Below are 24,274 nucleotides of genomic sequence, written 5' to 3' on the forward strand. Positions count from 1 at the left end.
CGGTCATTACGGGCCCGGTTATTGATGGTCATGGAAATTGTCTCCAGGCGAGATGTTAGGTTATCGATGATTTTCGGAACCGGATCGAACTCGAATAGGATCGAGATTGATGTTTATTTACAGGCTGAAATTAGTGGCGCGATCGAGCGGGGTGCGCGAGTCGAAGATGGAATAACGCCGGTTTACGATAATGAGCGGAACATCCCGAAGACACTTGAGTTCTTGGAAACGGAGACTGCAGCCTTTTCGACGGCGCGTTGCGAAACAGACATTGTAAATGATTCATAGTACCCGCGTCCACGTGATCTCGTGCGCACGCACGCACCTATCACGTATCTGTTATTTGCAGATGTGATTTTCCTCAGACGTAAGCAACCACCTTTCGCGATGAACTGGTTCTCCTCGGTTCGATCGATCAAAAAGGCTAAATCGCTGAAAATACGCCGTGCCCGGCCGAGGGGACATTCCCCGGTAAACTTTCGGCACCGGTGTGGTATCGTTTATATTGTTTGCCAGAGATACCGATGAGACGTTTGTCGACGATAAAACTGTCGATTCGCTGATCACGCGTTTGTAAACGCAGCGTATGATCGTTTTATAAAATGGCACGTTTAGGTAAATCTATTGACTGTTTTTATTGAAGATATATATATGCTACTACTAGATATATACTACTATATAGTATACTACTTATTTATTATAAATATTATTATATTCTTATTATATATATACTATATAATAATAGTTTTTAATAAATAATCAAACAAAATGCTCACATCAAATTCACCTCTGACAAAGAGAACTGCTAATTTATATATATATATATTTGAAAATTAGCAGGTTCCCTTTGTCAGAGGTGAGTTCGATGTGAGGATATTGTCTGATTGTTTGTTTTTGTTTTTGATTTGATACTGGCATTGTTAGCTGAAAATCTGTTGAACCTGTTGGAGACCGAGACGTGACCTTCCACGTTTAGAAACGCATTCGACCAGAGTCATGGTTACGCGACGATGATGCTGCGCGAAGAAGGACCCTAACCGTCGTCGAAAGAAAAACAACGTTTTGTTCTATATTCTCTTTCATTCTTTCCGGATCGAGTGTTTTCAAGGAACTTGGGGATTCATTCACGTATCTTTTGTTTACGCTCCTCAAATATTTCTTGCCACGCATTGCTTCGGCATGAGGTGATTGTTTACATATAAGAAATAATAATAGTAGTAGTAGCAATAGTAATAGTAGTAGCAGTAGTAGTAGTAATAGTAGTAGTAGTAGCAGTAATAATAGTAGTAGTAGCAGTAATACTAGCAGTAGTAATAGTAGTACTAGCAGTAGTGATAGTAGTAGTAGAAATAATACTAGCAGTAGTAAAACTAATAGTAATACTAATAATAATAGTAGTAATAGTAGTAGTAGTAGTGAAAATAATAATAATAGTAATAGTAGTAGTAGTAAAAAAAAATAATAATAGTAATAGTAGTAGTAAAAAAAATAATAATAGTAATAGTAGTAGTAAAAAAAAAATAATAATAGTACCAAAACCGAATGAGTTCCCCACAAATCTCTATTTCCAAAACTGGATTACCATTACAATGTCAAAAATGTGATGACCCATAGTCGTCCCGAATACGTCACAGTGGCATATTTATCGCTCGCCATACCTACCCCTGTTGAATATTAATGAGAGCGTAGTATTATTTCAGTTACGTCGATTTTATCGTTCCGTCAATATTTTTACAAACAGCAATTCAAGAATCGAAACGGACGGTCACGTGGAAACCGTCCCGGCATAAACTCACCGGCGTGTAAACAACACCGCACGCGAAATCGTTCGCCGCAACTTCGTTTCAAGGTATACGTGTACATATACATACATACATACACACACACACACACACACGGTACAAGCACAATTATCCGCGTTGCATTATTAAACAAACACACTCCGCGTTACATGTCGCAATTTCGCGCCTCCTTATCCGCGTTTTGGAAAGCCGCGAGCGGATCTCTAACTCCAGCACTATCCCGTCGCGATAAATCGTGTCCGCGATTTGCAATTTTATTTCTCGGAACCGCGAGAGATTGATATGCATATCGTTGCCGCGGCGAGCGTCCGATACGTACACCGTTTACACGGTAGCACAATTTCGATCCTCGCGCGACCGTCTCGTCGGAGGAGGACGCCGGACCGAGATCGAACGATCGCGAAAAAAACCGTCGCTCGATAGCCGTATCGGCGGCGGCCGAGAGATCGAACATCACTGGGTTTTCGCGGATTCAAAGCTAAATATTATTCTTCCGTTATCAATTATCGCACTTCCGACCGCGGACGCAGATTACGCCCAGGAACGTTCCCTTTTCTCTCGACGAATTATCGTCGACGAGCGATCGTGTTTATAATTCAGAGATCGGATTATCGTATCGCGACGGGTCAACAGGAAATTAGTAAACGCGAAATTGCAGAGCATTTTAATCGGAATCGCTACGTAAACTATGCGAGCGCCGTTTAGACCGAAACGTGAAACGGAAGCGATTTTTATCGCCGGTCAAATTATCATCGGCGTTCGACAGGGCCCGCTTGCGTCACGAAATTTGCATAGGTTACAGTTTGTCCGTAAAGTCAATTATGTTCGGTGCGCCGAGTAATTTTCTGATCGTCCTCGGATAAGGAAATTAAAGAAGAAGAAGAAGAAGAAGAGGAAAAAGAGGAAAAAGATTGAAAGAGACCGGCGGATCGCCATAAATCGAAGACGATCGCGTGCCCGACAGCATTTATAATTTCACGTTTACAATTCCGCTGAACAGGATTGACGCGACGGTGCATTATAATTCCGAATGGTAGCCGTATGAAGGTTAATTGAATGAATCCTTCCTTTTTGTCTTCTCTTCAGCGCGGAGAATTGAGCGTACGCCTCCGAGGGAATCGAAGAGGACGGCGCAGGCTCTAATGGACAGGAGAGAATTAAAACGCCAGGATGAGAAGAACGAGTCCCAGGTACGTCCGAGATCCGCGGCGCAATAATAAAATCTATCTAATGAAAGCTAATAATAAAATCGAGTAACTTATGCTGCCGGTCGGCTCCGACGCGTTGGAACCTCGAGCGGAGAACGATGAAACGCCACGGAACGGAGCGGAAGGAAACGAGCCGCAGGAAGCCGAGATGATCCCCGGGATTGGAACGGTCACCTCTTTACGGACGAGGATTTTTAGAAGCGTTGGAAGTCTCTTCCGAGGAAAATTGAATTGGAGACGGGACTCTTAAGCATTGGGAAATAAGAGAACCGTATGGACAAATCGGTTAGCTACGTGGGACAAAAAGTCGATGAGAGTGACGCGATGGTTATAGGTTGATTTTTAAGGTTTCTCTTTAAATGGAAAATCGAGGGATCGTTGTAGAGTATCTTACTTTGTTGCTGCGTCGCTTTGATGCGACTAGTGTGGGGAGCGCGTGTAATATCCTTGAAGCAATTTTTATAATAATAATTGTTACTGACATCTTTGAATTTTCTTCTTCTTCTTCTTCTTCTTCTTCTTCTTCTTCTTCTTCTTCTTCTTCTTCTTCTTCTTATTATTATTATTATTATTATTATTATTGGTGCTCTTTTGTTATCTCGTGTTACAAAATCTAATAATAAGAAAATTCAAAGACCTTAACGTCAAAATAATAATAATAATTATTATTAGTTCTTTGTTATCTCGTGTCACAAAATCTAATAATAAGAAAATTCAAAGATCTCGAAGCCAAAATAATAATAATAATCACTATCATTGCTCTGTTGTCATCTCGAGTTACAAAATCTAATAATAAGAAAATTCAAAGACCTTAACGTCAAAATACTAATAATTATTATTAGTGCTCTGTTATCTCGTGTTACAAAATCCAATAAGAAAATTCAAAGATCTCAATGCCGAAATAATAATAATCATTATTATTGCTCTGTTATCTCGAGTTACAAAATCCAACAAGAAAACTCAAAGATCTGAATGCCAAAATACGATCCCAAAACACTCGAAAATCGGAGTTAACCGATTTTCCCGATGTGTAGCTCACCCAACGATCTTACATTGTCCACGCAATTAAGTTGCAACCGTAACATTGGATTCTAGATCGCACGAGCCTAATATAGTCAATAATACGGCGTTTTCGAAGGATTCGAATAGCTCTCTTCTATTCCGTTCGTTCCGTATCAGTACATATCAATGAGGGGAAGTCTACAAAACCGAGATACAACGGAACGCCGGTAAAAACCGACGTGGCTAGACACATACAGACAACGCAATCTTTCTATCTTTTTTCGCTTTCCGGCGTGACCGGAAGCGCTCGGACCGACCTCGGCCAAGAAACGGCGTCCACAAAAATTTTATCAGGAACGTTACGGTCGCGACGGTCGGAAAAAGAAAATCGGTCTAAAAATAACGCGCAAGAGAAGTGTTTTCAGGGATTTCCAGCGGCGGCCTGTTTACGCAAAAATGGCGTCGCGTCGCGCCGCATGACAGTGGAACGGGGGATTTCGATTCAGCCGGAACGGCGCTGCGCTGCGCGGCGCGGCGCAACCCAGCGACCTTGGAAACCGTACCTGAACGCGATCGAGAAAATTCTGTTTATTTCGAATGAGACCGTATTATAATTTGTTATGAGGACGCGGTGATTCATCGCGGTGCGCCCGCGACGAGTCCTGGCCCCAAAAATACGACGAATCTCGGGCAGGTCCAGAAAACAGGCTCGAAAGTTGCCCAGGAATTTTTCGATTCCTCACCCGGGACGAACGCGGGGTCACGGTGACGCGCGTCTTCGTCGCCTTTGTCTCTGAATTTCGCGGTGGACACCGGAACTCGGTAGATTTCCAGTCGATGAGCAACCTCGAGGTTCATCCTCTGCGGTCGGCCGCCGCCGTAATGGCGGCTTCGAGCGTCGATGTCGAAATTCGATGCAAATGAAGAATTTCGTCGTTCTGCCGACGAGAAATTGATATTTCTGGTTTTCCCCTAGCGTTTAGGACTTCGTAACACTACAATCGAGTTTATGGAAAGATTTTCGGTTTATAATTCTCGCTCGCGAAGGGTTAACGCTGAAACTAGCAGTTCAATTGACAAAATTTCGCCATAGAAACTTTGATTTACAATTCAGTTTGCGTGGTGATAAATGAATTTAATACTCGGAGAAACATTTGCTACCTTTCTAATCGCAAAAAGGAGGCACGGGTCGTTTGACCCGTCTGGTAGTTTCAGTGTTAAAGAAATTCGACGTGCCACGAATTCTCATCGATCGGTTACGGCAACTCCTCTTTTTTCTTTATCTTTTTCCTTTCGTCATTATCGGTTTTGTTCGTAGAAGCAGTGGTTTTTTCTTCGCCGTTTCGAAATACAGCCGGCTAATCGGCGGACTGATACAAAATCAGACTGCTCGATGCGGTCGGCGGCGATTGCAGTTCCATGAATCGGCCATTAGTAATCCTTAGGTGTCTCCCACGGTTTGCGGTTACGATAAAGTCCCACTCGGCCGGCGAGGGGGGAGAGAGAGAGAGAGAGAGAGAGAGAGAGAGAGAGAGAAAAACTGAAAATAAAATGATATATCGCGAAGTAAAATGAAGATCGTGGTACCACTAACGTGTTTACACTCCGCGATGTCGAGACATCTTGGTGCACTATAAATACACGGGCGCATAGGCGTAATCAACGGAGGAACGGACTTACTTTTCGCGTTCGATTCAAATGAAAACACTCTCGGCTGGTTCGGATGAAATCGATAAACTTGTTTACGATGTCTCGGCTGGGACAGATTCGCCGAAACGAGAAGAGCGAATTGCTCGCGCCTCGGTCTAGTAGTCGAATTACTAGACGCATGCTTCGATATGTTGAAGTTATTAGTATTATCATTGCAATAAGCGAGCAAATCGAATTACACCTTGTTTTCAGAGAACAATAAAATGCATTTGTAGAGCGCAATTTGTAATCAGTAGTATAGTATACTTCTCGAGAGAATATTAACCTGTTAACTGTGGAATTTAGTTCGAGAAACCTCTCGTTCTGCGTCCAATTATATAAAAAATGGAGGCTGTACTCGTCGAACGCAGGACAAATGCAGAGTATATTTTAATGAAAGACCAAAGCAAAGAAGAATTACTTATCTGAAAAAGTATCAAGATTTGATTTCATAGGGGTTAAGAAATCAGTTTCATTAGTAATTACGCGAAGCACCTGTTATCTTCTTAATAACTTAGGAAGGAGGATGTAGGAGGTGAATTCGACCTATTTGAAGTTCTAGTTCGAAGATCGTGCTCAGAAACACAGTTTTGTTTAATTATTTGTCACTGCAATAGGTAATTGAGTCAGTTATAAGTTTAGAAGTGGTAATCATCAAATTTTACCAGTTTCTCCAGGAGAACTCCCTAACCGTGATTTATCATTACTCTTCTGTACCTAAAGCAAATGGTTATAACCGTAATTCGCCTCTATATCGTTAAAAAATGGACGTCCGCTAGATGCGTCGTCGATCGAGGTCGAAATGTTTGTGATTGTTACGAATTCTTCGGCTGGACCACGCGAAACAGGTCTTGTATTGTGATGGTACCGGCATTCCAGGAAAATTTGGAATGCGAGGAACCGTCAAAACGTCTGATTCCCTCGCTGCGCTTCTTATTTGGTAACCAGCCGTTTTATTAATAGAACCCCGCGATCGAAAAGAGGAAAAGAAGAAAGCCATTGTTAAGTAGTTCAACAGAGACGTTCCAGTTTTTGCGACAGGTTGCGTCGGCCGTCGCGAAAACAAGGATCCTCCGTCGCTGGAAATGTACGTTTATTGGCGAACCGATTATTACACGCCGAGCGTGATGATTCGATTTTTCAACATTTCCAGAACACAAACACGAACGGAGCAGGAAGAAAGCAGAGTGTTATCTCCGCAACTTATGAAACTCGCTGTCCTTATCCCAGAATGACCGACTGTATCACGCCGCGAGCAACACGCTTTGTTCGTTTTTTGAAGATCGGCTCCGCTTATCGCGAAGTTCGCGCGATCGAATTATCTGGAGAACCGGCGAGAATCTACACGAATCTACGAGAATTAGTGTGTACAAACGAAATTTAACAGAATCCAACTGTATCCTTTCGACTCGTTCGGCAAATTCGAGCGTTAACCCTTTGCGGACGAATGCCGACAGTTTACCGAGATCAAACTTTCGTGTTTGTGATACTAAGTTGCAAACAAATGACTCCACTAGTCGAACAGCAAGAAATCAGTGGAACATTTCCTTATTCCGTGTTAGTCAGGCATTTGATGCGTGATTTAGTGAATCTAGAAACGGTTTTGTAGAGTTCAGAGAATCTTCGTCAGCAAATTCAAGCGTTAATCCTTATAAATTTTGATATATTTCTCATCTATGTGATGATTTATGTAAGAACATAAACAGAAACATGAACATAAACACTCTACACACTTGTTTCTTCGAAGGAATCTCGATGAAGTAAATAATAGTCGATAAGCGACTTCCGTTTTCGACATAATTCATTAAATTGTTTATTGACGAGAGCCATATCTCACGACAGCTTCCGTCATTTATTGACGACAGCCATAGTTAACCCTTAGCAGTCCTATGTCGAGTCAGTCTCGACATTCCATTTTATTGCAACCTCTACCTTTTAACAATTTTTTCTACATTTATTTGTAGTATTACAATTGTACCATTTAAAGGTAACATTTTAATGACTGCCAAATATTGAATAAATAAATAGAGCGTCATATTGAGCTGTAATTGAATGAACTAAGCAAAGAGCGGTGCTTCAAGCTACTTCCGGTGAAACTTGGAAACCTTCTATACGGACGTCTAAACGAATTACAAGTGACGTTTCTATTTTGCCATTTATAAATCCCTTGATCATTATAGTCTTCGTTGTATCAAAAGTCTTCAATCTTGTTCGAATTTTACTATTAGTTTCGGAAGTATTTAATATATTATAAACAATGGATTTCCTTAAATCATCAGTATCACTGCAGCTCGACCTGTGATCCCGAGGAAGTGTTTTAACCTTTTGCACTCGGCGGATTTGTCACTATAAGTATAATTTTCCAATTGAAATATCAATAATATTTGTTGCAACCGACATAACTAGAAATTAGAGATAAGGTAATCATTAACCTCTTGCCTTACGGTTTACTTCTGCGCGATGATTGATGCAGCTACTTTGTCATTAATGATTCATTAAGGGAAAGTACAGGATTGTAAGCATATTCTTTATCAATCTTTGCTCTGAAGTGTAACAAACGATAACAAAAGAATGTCTTATTTAGATTCAGAAAGATTGAGTAATGTTTATGCTTGTTGAAGTCTCTTTGAAATATTCGTCACGTGCCTGACACGATATTGCAGGCCAAGGGGTTAACTGAGTGAACTATAGTAATCCAATTCGGTTGCGGGTCACCGGTGACCCCATAGTATTTATCATAGTTGTTAGTAAATACAGCAATATAAACATATTTTAACCCTTTAAACTCAGTAGATGATATCATAGAATAAAACTATAAAATCTGATATTCAATATTAAACTTAATGCCTCGATGCATAAAATATTGAAATAAAACAGCTTTCTTCAATGTACTATTTCCAACTAGTTTCAAGCAACGTCTTACTCTCAGAAAATATTAACCCTTAGCACTCCAGGTTCTTTTGTAATCTATCAGCAACTGCAAATAATTTATATGGAAAATTGAATAATTGTAGGGTAGTTTCTTTAACACTAAAACTACCAGAGGGGTCAAATGACCCATGCCTGATGTCTTCTGATGCTATAGAAACTCCAAGAGTGCATCTGTTCAGACTTCAATTGATTTACAATTGAATTTGCATAGTGCTAAATGAATTTAACAATTTCTCAGAGAAACATTTGTTACCTTTCTAATAATTGCAAAAAGACATCAGGCATGGGTCATTCGACCCCTCTTAGTTCTACTGTTAAACAAATTTTATTGCCCAGTGCGAAATCAGGTAACCAAGAGTCACCTCTCGAGCACAAAGGGTAAGGGCAAAGAGTTGAAGGGTCCCAAGAGCGACCTGACCCAACAGCGTGGCGCGCAGTTCGTTTCGAATCGACGGATCGCGTTCCAGATCGCGAGGAGGCCGCCGCCAATGGCGCGTATCTGCAATTATTGCGTCAGCAGTGGCAGGCCACGTCGCCGGTGATTGGCCGGCCCCGTAGAGCGGGAAATCCCCGTTGAAACCTGCTCTTCCGCGCTGTCCGTCCCCGCGGGTACCGCCGCTGACGTCTTTCGCGTCACGGCGAGCAGCCGACCCCGGGGCTTTGTCGGAGACATTCCGACGACCGGGTGATCAGTATCGCCGTACGCGACACCATGGCGACGTCGCCGCGTATCCGTTAACAGTGATGCGATCCGTTCCCCGACGACACTTTGTGACACGAGCCAGGTGACATCGCGTCGTACCGATAGCCATCCAGTTATTATTATTTTCCATCGAGCATCGAGCATCGAGTTCGTCGCCAGTGCGACTCACCAGTGCACTACCACAGGGACATGGATTTGTTTGATACCTACCCCAGGATCGAGTTGTCGGAAGTGAGTCGCAGTTTAACTTCATTCCGTATTCGGGATTCCCCGCTCCTCCGAACCGCTCGCTCTCTCTCTGAGTCATGACGTTTTCGCGGCTCTATCGTTGTTTTAACCCTTTGAACTCTGTAGGGTCTAATACTGAAACAGTTCTGATGTTAGATGTTTCAATGAATTTTAAGGAGACTGCCTTGAGATTGTTAGATCTTGGAATGTGCTAAGTTTGCACTGAAGGAATTGAAGGTTTAAGAGATGTAACATTGTTAATTTTCTGTAGGATCAAAATTGGTAGTTGATGCATCAGAAAAGTATGTGGTAAGGGTTAACACATCGCGTAATTTTCAGAAAATTGAATTGATGGAAATTTTCAATGAGGTCAAATTATTTGATTATACAGACGAAAATTCAGATATATTGTTGTATTATATATTTTAAATGGATAATCGATTCGAATGAAGTTTATATTTTTTGAGATGCTGTGGTAAATAGCAAAGTTGCGTAGCTAAGTGTATTTTATATAAAAACGAGATAGTGGGTAGTTCTAGTGTAACACGTTGACTGTCACGAAAAACTTGAGCGTTTCGTGTATCACTTATTCTTTTGTACTGATAATGTACACAATTATCAGGTTACACTGTGATCCAGTTATTTGCGTTATTAAACATTTTCATTCGACGCTAGGTACCTTACGAATTACAATTGTTTTCGAGTTATTTGAAAGCTTCGGTCATCGATGACCATAGTGGCAGTGAACGTGCTAACCTGTTGCACATATACTCTTTATTTTTTTTAACCCTTCGCGAACGAATGTCGACGTTTCGTTCGTTTTTGGAAGATGAATTGGAACATTTATCATTTTTTAAGTTGAAAATTCGAAAGGTGTCTTTTGAAACTGCCAGTAGAAGTAGTGTTAACACTGGGTTCACGGACATTTACGTTACAGTTTGTTTTATCGTTCTTAGATAAATTATAGATAAATTAAAAGTAGATAATTAGGATATATATTTGTGTAATGTTTACCAAATAATGTTTATAAAATTCAATAAAAGTCAATCAGTCGTATGACTGTTTTGATAACATGTATACATGAATGATTGTCGTGGTAGGTAGAGCAGAAATCATCGTATTTAGAGTATTTAAATGTGATGTTTTGTTGACAGTACAGGTGTCTGCCTATGACATTGACATTGTAACATAATTCTATTTGCACTGACCTGTTGCTCGTACTCGAGTGTAACTAATTAACTTAATTACTTGTAATTGAATTATTATTCTTTTCATGTATTGTGTTTTCTAAATTGAGTCTTCTGTTTCTTGCTAGATGTTTAGTTATTGGGAACCATCAAGTATATACTTTTAAGATCGTATATAGGTTATCTTGACAAAGTTGCGGCGAGTATTAAAACTAAATGAAATCAGTACTGTTTTCAATTAGACCAGTGTTTCCCAACCTTTCTTGTGCCATCTCCCATCTATGTTTCTCTAAAATTCTTTAAAAAATTATATCTATTAAAAATTATATATACTTATAATATTTACGCACGTGAACGAAATAGCAAAAATATTATAATAAATATAAAAATGTTACAACAGACATAAAAATATCATAATATAATCAAAATTATATATATAACATTTTTATAATATTTATTATAATATTTCTACTATTTTGTTCACGTGCATAAATATTCTGAAATATATCAAGTGATACTTCAAATTTCAACCCTCAAAAATCAAATTGCAACAGCCCCACGTTGGGAAACACTGAATTAGACACTTCGCGAATCCAGAATGATCCTCGCGCTACAGTAATCGATTTAGAACGTTAATTATCCTCCGATTATCCTCCGTTGATCCAATAAATGTTCGCCGAGTGTGATGTTTTTCCTGTTTATGTACATAGATTAGCGTTTCACTTGACAAGCGTCGCTCCGTCCACACGACGGTTTACACTGCGCTTTGCAAACCGTGTTACGTGTTGTCAACAAGAACCATCGTTCTTCTTCTCTCCATAGTTAACGTCGCTGTGACGCGCGCGCTGCTGGCGCTCGAACTTGCCGAGAAATCGAGGATGCGTTCGAACAGAAAAAAAAAAAAATTAATATATTATTCGCGATAGGACGTGACGCGTCGTAGCACTATTTTCTTATCTCCTTAATGAGTTCCATGAACATATTTAAGCTTTACGTAACACCGTTGAAACAATGTTTCGTGTAAACTGTTGACAGGTGTATGTGTTGGACGAAGCGCCCCTTGGAATTAACAATATACATTTTTATCACGCGAGTATTCCACTATTTCGCTATTCAAATTGCATCAGGCCTGTATCGTGGTATGTGCATCTACTAATTTGTCCTTCGGTGACAATACGAGGTACGCTCCGAGTATTTTTATGTATTTCATTCGTGCGCCTGCGTGGACGAGGTTAATGGGAAGAAAGGATTATTCAAAATTGTAATAAATTGTGGATGCAGGGATTCGAATAGTAATGACTAAGGTATATATATTTTAATTATTTCCATTGAGAATTTGAGATTAAAATTGTTATAATCTAAAGATAATAATAGAATAAAATTTATACTAAGTATATATAGTCTGGAATGTAATATAATTTTTAACGATCCTTTGTTTCCCATTAATCTCGTCAGATAAACAAAACATAATACTTGGTATCTTATATTGTCACTGAAAAATTAGTAAATTAAGTAAATACGTAATATTCATAATTAACGTGTGATACTGCTCAGTGGTTATTAAGTGAATGTTACAATTAACACAGAATTTACATCTTTGATTTATTATACTGGGTTGGAATATAAAACGCAGTACCACTTTGTATCAAAGTTCGAAAACCACTGCTAGACCAGTGTTTCTCATCTTCTACGTATGACTTAATACATATATACATCAATAAATATTGTGAACCAAATGTTCATTGTATAAAATCAATGTTAACTATTAATCATATATTTTACATTCTCTATTTGACCCATAGGTTGAGAAAATCTGTTCTAAAATGTTTTCCATTCGGTTCTACAATTTCCCGTTTATATGGACAAAATATCGTGCACGGAGAAGAGGCTTAGGTACTGCGATCGTTGCGCACTAGAACAAGAACAAAGCAGAACCGATAAACACGAAAATAATAGCAACCAATAATTTGCGGTATTAGGTTATAAGTGTACGCGACTTCGCGCCAAACGCCTAGGGGCAAATAGAAAAAGAGATAACACGTTAGAGGAGAACAGGCCGCGGATATTTATTGTAAATTAGCGATACCTGTTCCGTGCAGATATTCTGCTTATGATCGCGACGCAAATGCGGGCTTCAGTCTCGGGGAACAGCCAGGCAATCTCGTTGCCTCTCTTAACCCCTTGCCTTGCAATAACGTGTCGGACTCGTGGTGAAGATTTTAAATATTTATAAATATCGAATTCTTGTACAGTCAAACGAAATATTACTCTTTTGTTATCAATCATTGTATTTTAGACACAGACTATGCCTAGAATCTTTTTATTTTCAATGAATTAAGATTTTAAACAATATTTATAAATATTATCAAATTCTTGTACATTCAAATGAAGTATTATTCTTTTGTTACCAATCACTATATCTTAGACCACATATAGACACAATATGTCTAAATTTTTTGTTATTTTTAAGGAATTATTAATGATTATGTAGTTGTATCGATTATAGCTACCAGTCAAAATGGCTGGTTTCAATTTTCTCGTTTTACAATGATTGGTGCCTCAAAAGCATTTCAATATTCGAAATGATTTCAAGAACATACAGTTGAATACTATAATAAATGTCTAAAGAAACGTACAATAATCTATTGTTACAACTTGTACAGAGATTACATATCAGTCATATTAAATGCTCGGTAGTTCCATAGCGTTAAAGAATAGGTGAACGTTAACAACAGATTTTCTTCGAATATTCATTACAGCAATCAAGTAGGAATATTTATTTCGCGAGTCGTTTCAAGTATTTAACACTTCCATGATATTAATAATTGCGAAACAGGAGAAATAAACAGCCAGACGTTTCGACTGTTACAGTGATTCTAACGTCGAAGTTATCGACAAGGTCATTAACGACTCGACTTCGTTTCGAATTTATTTTGTAACACGACACGTTCTCGGTTGCAGGTGTTCCCGTCGTTCACCAACATCAACGATGACGACGATCATTTTCTGCTGGACATGGACTCCTTGGTTGCCAGGAAGAGCAACCCCCTGACGACGCGCAGTTGTGAACCATTGCGGAAAAAATGTATTTTCGGTAATCCCGAGAACAGTTTCTTAATTTGCTCGAGATCATGGTCAGCTAGCACTGCAGACGCTTTATACCCCCTCCAATGGCACAATGGGAAACCATGTTGGGCAACTCTTACCGATGTGGTTTTGTTTGAACATGGTTAGAGGATCAGGGGAATCCCCGGTGCAGCACGGTATTCCCAATGAAAGACTCACAGAGATCAGTAAAATATATGCAAGCTCCCCATTTAGTATTACAAAATTGCTGCAGATTCTTTGAGAATAAATAAACGAGGAAAACATGTTTTCAAACAAATCTGGAGGAAATACTTTTTATTAGTACAGTTAAGAGATAATTAGTCTAGGCAACTGCACAGGGCAAGAGGTCTTCCTAGTTTACATAGCTTCAACTGATCACGTGTAACCTTATTGATGAATAGTCAATTATAATAAAACCAATAAAAGATTGAGTGTGAAAAATGCAGTAGTACACTGTCTTTGAGTATTCAGGGGAATCCCCTTTCCATATGTCTCCAGCAATTGTTAGCTTCTTATGATATTTCTTAGCTTGTACATGTTTCTTGGTGTATATATAGTTTTGTAATATAATTGTCTATTCGACAGGTGAGGAGAACAACGAGATTGACGGTACCGGATGGCCGGACAAACCCGTGAAACTCTGGTGCCAGGAGGAGACGATAAGTTGGCTGATGTCCGCGGCGTCTAGCATGGGACAACCATACAGTCTGATCCAGCACAGCCTCGCAGTGCCCGGCCGCGACTTGGTCAAGTTCAAGAGGGAGGATTTCATCAATCATGATCCAACGTACGGAGACCGACTTTACCACCTACTCAACTCAGAAACATTGCGTACGTGATCACTGTTATTCCAAACGCTTCTGACCAGTGCAATGAAACATTCGATGAACATATGTAACTTCAATACATGGTGAATATATGAAACGTTAGGTCAGCAGTGGAATCTTAAAATGAAGATAATAAGAAAATTAGGAAACTTGTATGAGATATAAACAATATTAGAAACTGGGAAAGTTTCATTGCTAGAGACTCAAGCTCTAATATTTAGTATTATATATCTTCCCAGAAATGGGCTGATAATCATGGGACAGAAAGTAATGAGTTACTTTATTTGCAGTACCGTCGTTCGACACTATTCACCCTCATTCCGAAGACGAGTACACCAGGCCCAATTCCAACCCTGCATCAGGTAGCGAGTGTTTTGGTTCACGCGCAAGGAGTCTGACCCAACTCGAGCATCGAAGAATATAATCTTTGAGATTGAGGATTATACTATCATTACTGTTATCATCGTTATTATATTCATTTCTTCTATGTACACTTGAACCACGTTTGTATTTTCACTTGTACACGACTGGGTGAAATTGGGAGAAAATATATTATCTCGGTGTGGCAAGTCTGTATTAATAAAGTTTCAGCATCAATTAGTTTTAAAAGCATTGATAACGAAAGGGGCTGTTTCAGTTACTCTAAACGCCACCTATGACTAAACAACTTTGTTCAAGTTCCTTATTTTTTCAAAGAAAATGATCTTTTGCATCTGACATTTCATTCAAATTAATTTTTCAAATATTTTTTTAAACAAGTTCATTGTCCCCGACTCTGTTAGTTTTTTCTGAATCGTTTCGTGCGAGTTGGGTGGTACTCCTTGTCGGTGGCATAATTTAAATCAGAATATTTCCTTAATTATACCGGTACAATAAATTTCGTATCTTTGTAGATACGGAATCAGACAATAGTATCGAGGTGTCCATCAAACGGCCACCGGGCAGGCCGAGAGTGTTGAAATCCAAGAAAAAACGTAGGTATTAAAAGGAATCGTTAGGTTTATGTAATTCCGCTGACGTTATATAATTCTTCTTCCAGCCACCAGCCAAGGAAAGCTCTGGGAATTCATTAGGGACTTATTGCACAACCCGAAAACGTGTCCCAGTTTAATATGTTGGGAGGATTATTCGCAGGCGAAGTTCCGATTCGTAAAAAGCGACGACGTTGCGAAACTGTGGGGATCAAGAAAAGGAAACAAGAACATGACCTACGAGAAACTGAGCCGAGCCATGAGGTAATTAATCACATAACTAATTAATGTAACATTTAACCGATCCGTACAGGCATTGGAAATATCTTCACGTGTCGACAACCATTTTTTCCAGGTATTATTACAAAAGTAAAATTTTTCTTCCTGTACTCGGCCGGAGGTTAGTCTATCAATTCGGGCCGAACGCGAAAGGCTGGCAGACTGAAAATCCGAACTTCCGGTGTTAATCCACCGTCACGGATTCCCCGGAGATGTAACAAATACTTTTGAAGTTTCGAGCATTGTAAAAATTGTACAGAACCCGGTAACAGATTTGTGATTTGCAAACAAAGATACTTCTAACGATCAGGATGATTTTTGTCAAAGCGTTTTTAATATGTGTTAGATGGAAGTATTTTTCTCGGTAAACAAAAAGAAAGTGTTTAAGAAACTATTTAAACGCCGTCTCGATTAAGAACTTTAAAAGACTAAGAAAAAAGATCTAGTATTATAGATGGTACACGTTGACTACATGTAAATAACATGAAGACAGTATGAATGGACAGAAATGTGGAGAGTTTTCATATTTTGCTGTACGCGTGTTTTTCTGTATGAACCGGCGGGAGTGCGGCGTGTGAGTATGAATTGAACCTTAGACACGTAGGATTTTTACAGTTTTATTTAATTTTAAGTTTTAATAAGATCGTTTACTTATGTAAAAGTATACATATAATCAAGAAAGGCAATAATTCTCGTGACTTACAATCAAATAAATTCCTATTACTTATTCTTTTTTTATATCACCGTTGTTGTATTGTGTATACCTTAATCTTGGAAGCAATGGTTACCTTTTAAATCGATCCCCGGCTAAGTTGAGACATTGGATCGATCTTAAAAGACGCTACGTTAACATTATAAATAACAATTCCCCTCTAGATATATCTCTTGGAGAGAACTCGAGGAAAAATATTTTCGTTTCTGCGTTTTTCGCGCGGTCCTTCCGCAAACTATGGAAAAAATGGACTATCAGTTTCAATACGCATCGCGTCGATTAACTCTAAGAGATCGTTAAGAGTCAATAACTGGATACTTATTCTACGGTAGCACATGCAACGATATTGGCAGAAATAGCTTTAACGTTAATTTCGGACGAAATTTCAATTGTCTGTTAAGAAGCGTTTAAATAGAGTGAATTTAAAATACGTAAGTGTAGTGGTCGGAAACATATAGAAGCGAAGAAGATAGCCGTCAACAGCGTCGTGGTCAATAAACTGTTCTGGACCCTATGTATTTTATCTTTTTTTTTTTTTTTGGCACTTAGGACTATTATGAGCTTCACAGTGACTGCAGATAATAAACTTGAGACATGCTTTCGACTTCGATTATGATCACGAGTCCTCGGAGATCTCTCGTGTGTCTGCGGCAATTTACCCTACAGTTCAGGACGTCACCTTTAAAGAAATGATTTGTGATTACGTTTTGTTACATTAAGAATATTCATTAAAAAAAAATATAAAAAATTTTCATACGTTAGAAAGAGAAAAAATGAAATGTTACATATGGAAACATTTATGATTGTGACTTACCTTCGGTAATGCTAATTGGCTCCCTCAGTGAAAACACTGTTTGTTTCCAATGAGTTGGGGGCGAGTAAGGCGATGTACTAAAATGAACTGGATTGTCCAAATCGAAAAAGATATCAAAAAAGCCAACAATGGCAGTCAACGATCCAGTCTTTTTCACTTTTAACTCGAACGACGACGAGAAGTTCATATAATCCGTCTTCACTTCGTACAAATCAAACCACTGTATCTCAACAGTGTTCGTTATTAACTCGTCTACCACGCAGACTTCTATATTTGGCTCGCGGATCACTTCTGCTTTCATGCAACTCATTTTAAAACCGTACACGTTTGACCAGTAATCGATGAGTTCGACATATCTTTCTGGAATATAAACATTTCCGTCAGTTGTATCATAAAATGATATGGATATTTTATAGTGTAATAAAAACGTTGATTAACATACTGGTATCTCCACTTCCACAGATGCTTAAAGTACATCTGTTAGGCAGGAGTAATCCACCAGGTGCCAAGTAATGATCTCTGGCGTATATGACAGTGTCCAACATACACTCGAAAAAGAGGAAATAGCCCATCCATTCAGACACAATCGCATCGACTTTTCCATCTTCGAGGGTAATATCTTCAAGGCGACCTTTTTTCAAAGTGATAATATCACTTAAATTGTTTTCTCTATAGTACGTTAAAATGGTTCATATTAGGTTACACAAATAGGTTTTATCATGCTCAGAGTAAAACAATTTAGTTACCTTACTATATCCATGGCTTGATATATTACATCTGATTGATCAACGCTAATGACTTTACGGCATCCGGTTTTGGCTGCGAACATAGATAAAATACCAGTTCCACAACCAACATCTAGCACAACAGCATTAGTAAATCTGTTAGCATTTGTTAATAATGCGTCACGATAACTTTCTGTTCTTACTTTGTCCTATAAAAGAAACAGTTCCTTTCTTACTTATTAATTTCAGTTTGAGATTAAAGGTCTGTTAGGTACATACCGTTAGCATCTCATGATGTATTGCAAAATGACTGTACGCGTTAAAGTAACTTTCGTCAAGGCGGCAATTAAAATTACTAGGAGATCTAATACTATTAGTCTTATCAAAATCATCATCCATGATCAGCTTTTGTACTTTTTCTGTCATCTCATCTATTTGCTAAGTAATCATGTTATCAGTAACTGTACTTCTAGTCTACTGTATGTATATTAATATCATTACGTGTATACCTGTTTACCCATCAAACACGCTACTTCACGTTGCTCTAACTCTGCTCGTAACGTCTGTATTGTTCTTTGCAATTCAGCAAAATGAGCTTCGGATAAAGTGACACAACCATTCTCTGAATTGACTGTGTACGCTATAGGTTTCGTTGTTTTCTCTTCCAAATCATCGATGTCTTTAAAAATAATAAATATTGAAACAATTTAATACATATAGGAAAAAAGAAATTAATCTTTGATAAACTGTTTATTCTGAAACTTACCAAACATCAACCAAGGGTCATATTCAATACTAGGCCTTAAGTACTTGTCACTTTCCCATGTTTTTATATTTAACGCATTTAATTGATCAGGTAGAACATTCTTTTGCCTGATAAAGTTAATCAATTTAATATAAGAATATGTATCCAGAGAATGTCTTGTTACAAAATTTTTCAAGTCAAATTTGTGTGATTTGACAAGGTGTTCCAATGCTTCTGTGAAATTACTTGTAACTTCATTACAAAAGAGACACGGTATGGTCTCAAAAACTTCTGTGAGTTCATCCCAATCATCTCCACTATCATCATCGCTTGTTCCATCCATAGCACATTCAACATCAGTCTTCGATGAAACAGCTGAAAGAATAAACAATATTGCAGTTAATGCTGATAAAGTGACATTAAAATAAAAACTTAATAAAATAAGCCTGTTTCTTCGACTTTCCTCGGAATTAACTAATTAACTTTTAAATACAACTAATATCTTTTAAGTGATCTTCATGGTGAATCAATGATTACCTCCTACCAAAAGTAACAGACACTAATGAAACACAATTGAGGAATACAAATGTTAATTGTTGATTTAAAATGAATAATCAATCGTATAGAAATAGAAATTTAATCGGTACCTTCTTCTGTCATTTTGCAAATGAATGCCCCGAATAACTTTGATACTTATCAAAACGAAAATAAGAACGTTCAAATTTTGTCAAGGTTAGGAATTCTCGATCGACTCATTCGTGCACGTGCAGAAGTAGGCAAAGCCCCTCTCACTTCAAGATCTGTATCACCTAGCGGTAGTACTTAGCTAACAAAACCTTATTGTATACAGATGGTACTCGGTAAACTATAACTTAATATTTATTGATTCCATTCGTAACTCGAGATCACTTGACCGAATAAAATCTTCACATAAGTGAAACTTTAACCTTTCATGCACGCGTCTCTAAGTAGAACTACCACAAACTTAGGACATGTGAAGAAGACATTACATCTTATGGGATCTTCGTGTAGGCCTCGAGAGGTCCTTAAGACCCCCGTATCATTTTAGCGACGCGCTCGACGTTACCGGTAGTTCCTCGATTTAATGTTGTTAGTAGGAATCGAATTTCTTATATACTTTATTTCTGCTACTAGCATAAAACAGCAACCACCGACAACAGACCGGATAGATGTACAACGTTACCAACAGAGTACAAATAAATACAAATAAATAAATAAAAAACGTGTTCTTTATTTTCTTGTCTAAATATTAAAATATTATTCTTTTATATACTTGTAATTTTTTCTAGATATTTATCAGAGTATTAAACATAATTCAACGTATATAAATTGTTATTCTATCACATATGCTGAGCATAGGAATTTTAATTATAGCTTTAAATTATACAATAGTCGGAAGCGGTACATAAACGAAAGTATATTTTACATAAAAGTACATTTCACGTAAGCAAAAACGGCTGAAATTAATAAGAATTGTTTTATACTTTCTCCATTTTCAAACTTATTGCACTTTCTAAATGAAAACGATTATGATTATCAATTAGAAGATTGCACTGTATTCAAGTCTTGTTGTTTAGTTCTTAATTCTAAAATAATGTGCCTAATTCCAGGTATCCATGAACTGCATAGGCTTGCATGTTGCATTATCAGCATTAGATGTATTTGATCAGCTTTTTCAACGTTTCCTTCTTGTAAGGCTGTAAAAAATATTTTCTAATACTTTCTTGCATTGTTAAACGGTAGTAAATCCTAAATTTAGACAAAAGTAATGTAAAACCAACCTTTAGACAAGTCTAGAACATTTGTACATATAACATTATTTAATTTGTCTTCTAGCCAGGCAGTTTTTAGCAGATCTAATCTTTTCTTTATCTCCTCCACTTTATTTTTATCTACATGTTGATCAATAACGGTTTCCAGAATTTTTAGGACATCATTTAACATCTGTGCCTTGTCAATTTCTGGTAACCTTGTATCAATTTCAGCGTCTACATTGGAAGGAGGTATCAATGGTGGATGAGAAGCTGTTGTCAAGTTAACAGATGATTGTAATGGCGGTGGCATGGCAGTAGAAGTATTCGATGGCGAAGAATTTTTATTGGAAGCCTGTGTTGATGATAAAGGAAATGCTATCCTCTTGTTCAATAACCTCTTGGTAGGTGTAGAACTTTGCGCGCCAGAATATGCCCACTTCGGAGGATCGTTCCATCCTGGTTCGTGACCAGGTAATAGAACCTTTTGCATAGAGAGATTCTTATCTGCAACACAAAAGTTTATAAATACCAATTCAGGAAGCCATTCAAGTAATAGCAATCAATTGCATTTCATGCACACATTTACAACTTCTCAAAGCATTATCCATTAGTATAAAAATGTTTACACTACTAATTTATTACATTACAAATAAAAAAAATATGCTGAAACGTTTATATTACCTGTCTCGTCCTCGTTCATTCTTTAAGTATAAGAATTTACTAGTTTCTTTAAGAAAACAAAGTAAAGAACAATCATTGAATTAACGATTAATATTCAACTATGTACCACGCATACTGCTTACTGTATTTGTTTATATGATTTAATTTAACTGACACACCACAATCACTATGTCATAACGAATCAATTTGATACCAGATTTGCTAATCCTTTAACCAGAATCTAGTAACATACTGCGTTACGACTGCGCAGAATCACATTCGACCGTAACGTTTCAATTTGAATTCAAAGCGCATTTCTTCCTATCTTTCCATCGCATATTATTTTAATTTGTACTAGCATATAACCCATTCCCCTCTAATATAACAACAACATTCATAAAAACGTTGCAAAAATAACACGTTATAAATATAAATTACAATCTTTTACATTTTTAATCAATTTCACTTCGACCAGTACAGATTACAAATCTCGAATGATAAAGTCCCTAATAAATTATGCAGCATCACTCAACGTGACCGCGCTATTATCGACGAATTTTAAACATTAATCTGATACGACATGAAACGCTTTATAAATCTCGCCAGGTTAGTTGTGATTTTATTTCAGTTAACCCGTGGACATGGGGCTGTTACAACCCTTCAACGTGTATCAGGAATCATGGCCTTTGTTGTCTCTAATCAAACTTCTAGGTAAGGATTAAATAAAAAATGACTAAATAAAGTATCACGTTTTTCAATAATAACAAATATAAAGGTTTAAAAAAATCTGTTTTCAATAGCCCCTAAAAATGTTACCTTAATTATATAACCTATACCTCAAACTATAGCTTTATTCGCAATTTCCCAAAAAATTCCAAATCAACTAATTCTCGAATTTCTTTTTGCAGGCTTGTACCCTCTAACGTTTTTCGAATCCTCCTGCATGAACTACCTAAGCCCCATTATATTGTTAACGTCCTATTTCTGCCTTTTCGGCTGCGTGCACGATTACGCTAGGCACGTACAGAAAATCTTGATGGTCACGTCGAACGTCACCAAAATTCGAATAGGCAGGTACTACATGAACATAATTTTGTTGCCCATGATAATGATAACGACTGCGCGCAACAGCGTGAAGATACGTCGTGTGTTCGAGTGCATCGACAGCGTCGACAAAAATATGGAATTTCTGAACATCAAGATCGACTACTCGCGAAACATAAAAATCGATATCGTCCACGTCACGACCGTGGTGTTCGTCACGATACTATGCAATTTGGTGGATTATTACGGGCTGCTTGATAGTGACAGGAATTACATGTACGTTCTCATGTGGATCGTGGATCGAATACCGGATTTCGTCAACACGGTACTATTATGCTCGTTCGCCGTGCTCACGAACAAAATTGAACTCAGGTTTCGCGAGATCAACGGGATCCTCAACAACATTAACGAAGGGAAGACTTTCATTTCCGTCACCGACTCGTCTGACGTGAACGATAGTAAGCTTTTAATGCGCACATAAGTTTCACAGTTTATTCTCAAGTGGCAACAGTTTGTCGGAAGGTACTCAGATTTTCCGTAATCGAAGATCCTTTGTTGTATTTGATATTCGTTTTATTTCATTTTTAATTTCAGTGCTTCTATTTTAGTTTACTTTAAATCTCATTAATTTTATCTTACTTTGGGTCTCATTAATTTAATTTTAATTTGGATCACATTAATTTAATTTTAATTTGGATCTCATTAATTTAATTTTACTTTGAAGCGCATTAATTTTATCTCACTTTGAAGCTCATTAATTTTACTATTTCTTAATTGAATATAATTTTTGTATTCAAAACAATCCAGTGATAATTGATATTCGATTAATCGATATTTTGAATTTCACTTGGCGCCATTTTCCTGTGACCGATGATGAACCTTATAGGTTAAAATATCTGCTAATTACTTCAAAACGAATGCCCAAAGACAAAGCAATTAAATCAGACTTTAGATTACAGATTGATATTGTCGAAAGTGTTGCTTTTGAAGCTGTGCAAAACCGTATCGTTACTGAACGACGCGTACGGATTTCAATTGAAAGTTTTATCGGTACTATACATTATATACCTATGCCTACACATATGCGCAGTTTACGCCGTCGGTGACATTTACGTGTACACGGTGGACACAATCTTGAGTATCATATGGGGCACCCTGGATGTAATAAAATTGGTGTACATAATCCACTTGTACCGCGTATTAATGTTACAGGTGATTTAAATAAATCTGCAACACATTGACACCCTTCATAATTCTTAACCCCTTAATGACAGTTGCCACATGGTATTCGTGAAAATTCACTCTAGTGAATATTCATTTATTTCCTCTTTTATTATATTTATTAAATATAGACACGCTTTGTTAGAAAATTACCTTTCAAAAGGAAACGATAAATTCAAAGAAAAAGAAAAGTTCAACCGTGAAAATTCTGGGAGAAAAACTCCACGTTGCGGTGTTGACAGGCGCGAAAAAACGTGGTTAAGGGGTTAAACTGTCACAGGCGGATAATTCGACTACGTTGTTATTGCATTTCATTTTTTCAGCACGCTTGAGTGGAATTTGTACGATGCACAACAGGACAAGTGATAAGTAATATAATAAGTACATACATTTGGTATTTATCGCTGGTGATATTATGTTAAACGTACGAGCTTTTAAATAATGCGCTAATATAAGTACCAACCAATCAGCTGTAAAATGTCAACGTACACATTTTCCGTGGATAAAAAAACGATGATTCTGCAAAACGTTGACGGTGCCCTCGTTATTCCGACGGGTCTTGAATTTATCCGAACGAATAAATGCGGGAATAATAAAATATTCTGGTGTCTTCATTTAAACACCTCATTTTACAATGTTCTAA

At 37.8% G+C, this 24,274-nt stretch overlaps 4 protein-coding genes and 1 long non-coding RNA gene across 14 annotated transcripts; 3 read left to right on the top strand and 2 right to left on the bottom strand.

Annotated features, from left to right (window-relative positions):
* The first annotated feature begins 360 nt into the window (after positions 1-360).
* LOC116424493 (uncharacterized) lies at positions 361-3,541 on the top strand. The gene is made up of 3 exons (XR_004234480.2): positions 361-615; positions 925-1,184; positions 2,889-3,541. It is a non-coding gene; the product is annotated as an uncharacterized LOC116424493 (long non-coding RNA).
* A 5,705-nt stretch (positions 3,542-9,246) lies between these two features.
* Positions 9,247-16,673, top strand: LOC116424479 (ETS homologous factor). Of its 5 annotated transcripts, none has more exons than XM_031970926.2 (7): positions 9,247-9,566; positions 13,712-13,844; positions 14,444-14,689; positions 14,976-15,047; positions 15,591-15,659; positions 15,725-15,920; positions 16,012-16,673. In XM_031970926.2, the coding sequence occupies exons 1-7, from the start codon at positions 9,525-9,527 to the stop codon at positions 16,121-16,123; spliced, it is 870 nt and encodes a 289-aa protein (XP_031826786.1). In that variant the 5' UTR covers positions 9,247-9,524; the 3' UTR covers positions 16,124-16,673. The 5 variants fall into 5 exon arrangements, with proteins under 5 accessions (XP_031826786.1, XP_031826785.1, XP_031826789.1 ...); XM_031970925.2 differs by having other exon boundaries at positions 9,249-9,566; positions 15,579-15,659; XM_031970929.2 differs by lacking the exon at positions 9,247-9,566 and adding an exon at positions 11,745-11,889 and having other exon boundaries at positions 15,579-15,659.
* A 492-nt stretch (positions 16,674-17,165) lies between these two features.
* Art3 (arginine methyltransferase 3) lies at positions 17,166-20,095 on the bottom strand. 3 transcript variants are annotated; one of them, XM_076367655.1, is made up of 8 exons: positions 19,942-20,095; positions 18,953-19,306; positions 18,696-18,865; positions 18,466-18,624; positions 18,208-18,395; positions 17,904-18,130; positions 17,462-17,821; positions 17,166-17,326 (listed from the first exon to the last, which is right to left on the bottom strand). In XM_076367655.1, exons 2-8 carry the CDS (start codon positions 19,272-19,274, stop codon positions 17,211-17,213), a joined length of 1,542 nt encoding a protein of 513 aa, XP_076223770.1. In that variant the 5' UTR covers positions 19,275-19,306; positions 19,942-20,095; the 3' UTR covers positions 17,166-17,210. The 3 variants fall into 3 exon arrangements, with proteins under 3 accessions (XP_076223770.1, XP_076223769.1, XP_031826723.2); XM_076367654.1 differs by having other exon boundaries at positions 19,879-20,040; XM_031970863.2 differs by lacking the exon at positions 19,942-20,095 and adding an exon at positions 19,579-19,935.
* Positions 20,096-20,299: 204 nt separating this feature from the next.
* Positions 20,300-24,265, bottom strand: LOC116424444 (steroid receptor RNA activator 1). 3 transcript variants are annotated; one of them, XM_031970846.2, is made up of 3 exons: positions 24,121-24,265; positions 20,734-21,210; positions 20,300-20,649 (listed from the first exon to the last, which is right to left on the bottom strand). In XM_031970846.2, the coding sequence occupies exons 1-3, from the start codon at positions 24,122-24,124 to the stop codon at positions 20,489-20,491; spliced, it is 642 nt and encodes a 213-aa protein (XP_031826706.1). In that variant the 5' UTR covers positions 24,125-24,265; the 3' UTR covers positions 20,300-20,488. The 3 variants fall into 3 exon arrangements, with proteins under 3 accessions (XP_031826706.1, XP_076223814.1, XP_031826705.1); XM_076367699.1 differs by lacking the exon at positions 24,121-24,265 and adding an exon at positions 24,021-24,089; XM_031970845.2 differs by lacking the exon at positions 24,121-24,265 and adding an exon at positions 21,388-21,813.
* On the top strand, positions 21,919-24,109 carry LOC116424443 (uncharacterized). 2 transcript variants are annotated; one of them, XM_031970844.2, is made up of 4 exons: positions 21,920-22,077; positions 22,275-22,868; positions 23,363-23,622; positions 23,955-24,109. In XM_031970844.2, the coding sequence occupies exons 1-4, from the start codon at positions 22,008-22,010 to the stop codon at positions 23,961-23,963; spliced, it is 933 nt and encodes a 310-aa protein (XP_031826704.1). In that variant the 5' UTR covers positions 21,920-22,007; the 3' UTR covers positions 23,964-24,109. The 2 variants fall into 2 exon arrangements, with proteins under 2 accessions (XP_076223813.1, XP_031826704.1); XM_076367698.1 differs by having other exon boundaries at positions 21,919-22,077; positions 23,363-23,982.
* Positions 24,266-24,274: the final 9 nt, after the last annotated feature.

This window comes from Nomia melanderi, chromosome 5 (genome assembly GCF_051020985.1).
Source record: "Nomia melanderi isolate GNS246 chromosome 5, iyNomMela1, whole genome shotgun sequence".
Lineage (NCBI taxonomy): Eukaryota > Metazoa > Arthropoda > Insecta > Hymenoptera > Halictidae > Nomia > Nomia melanderi.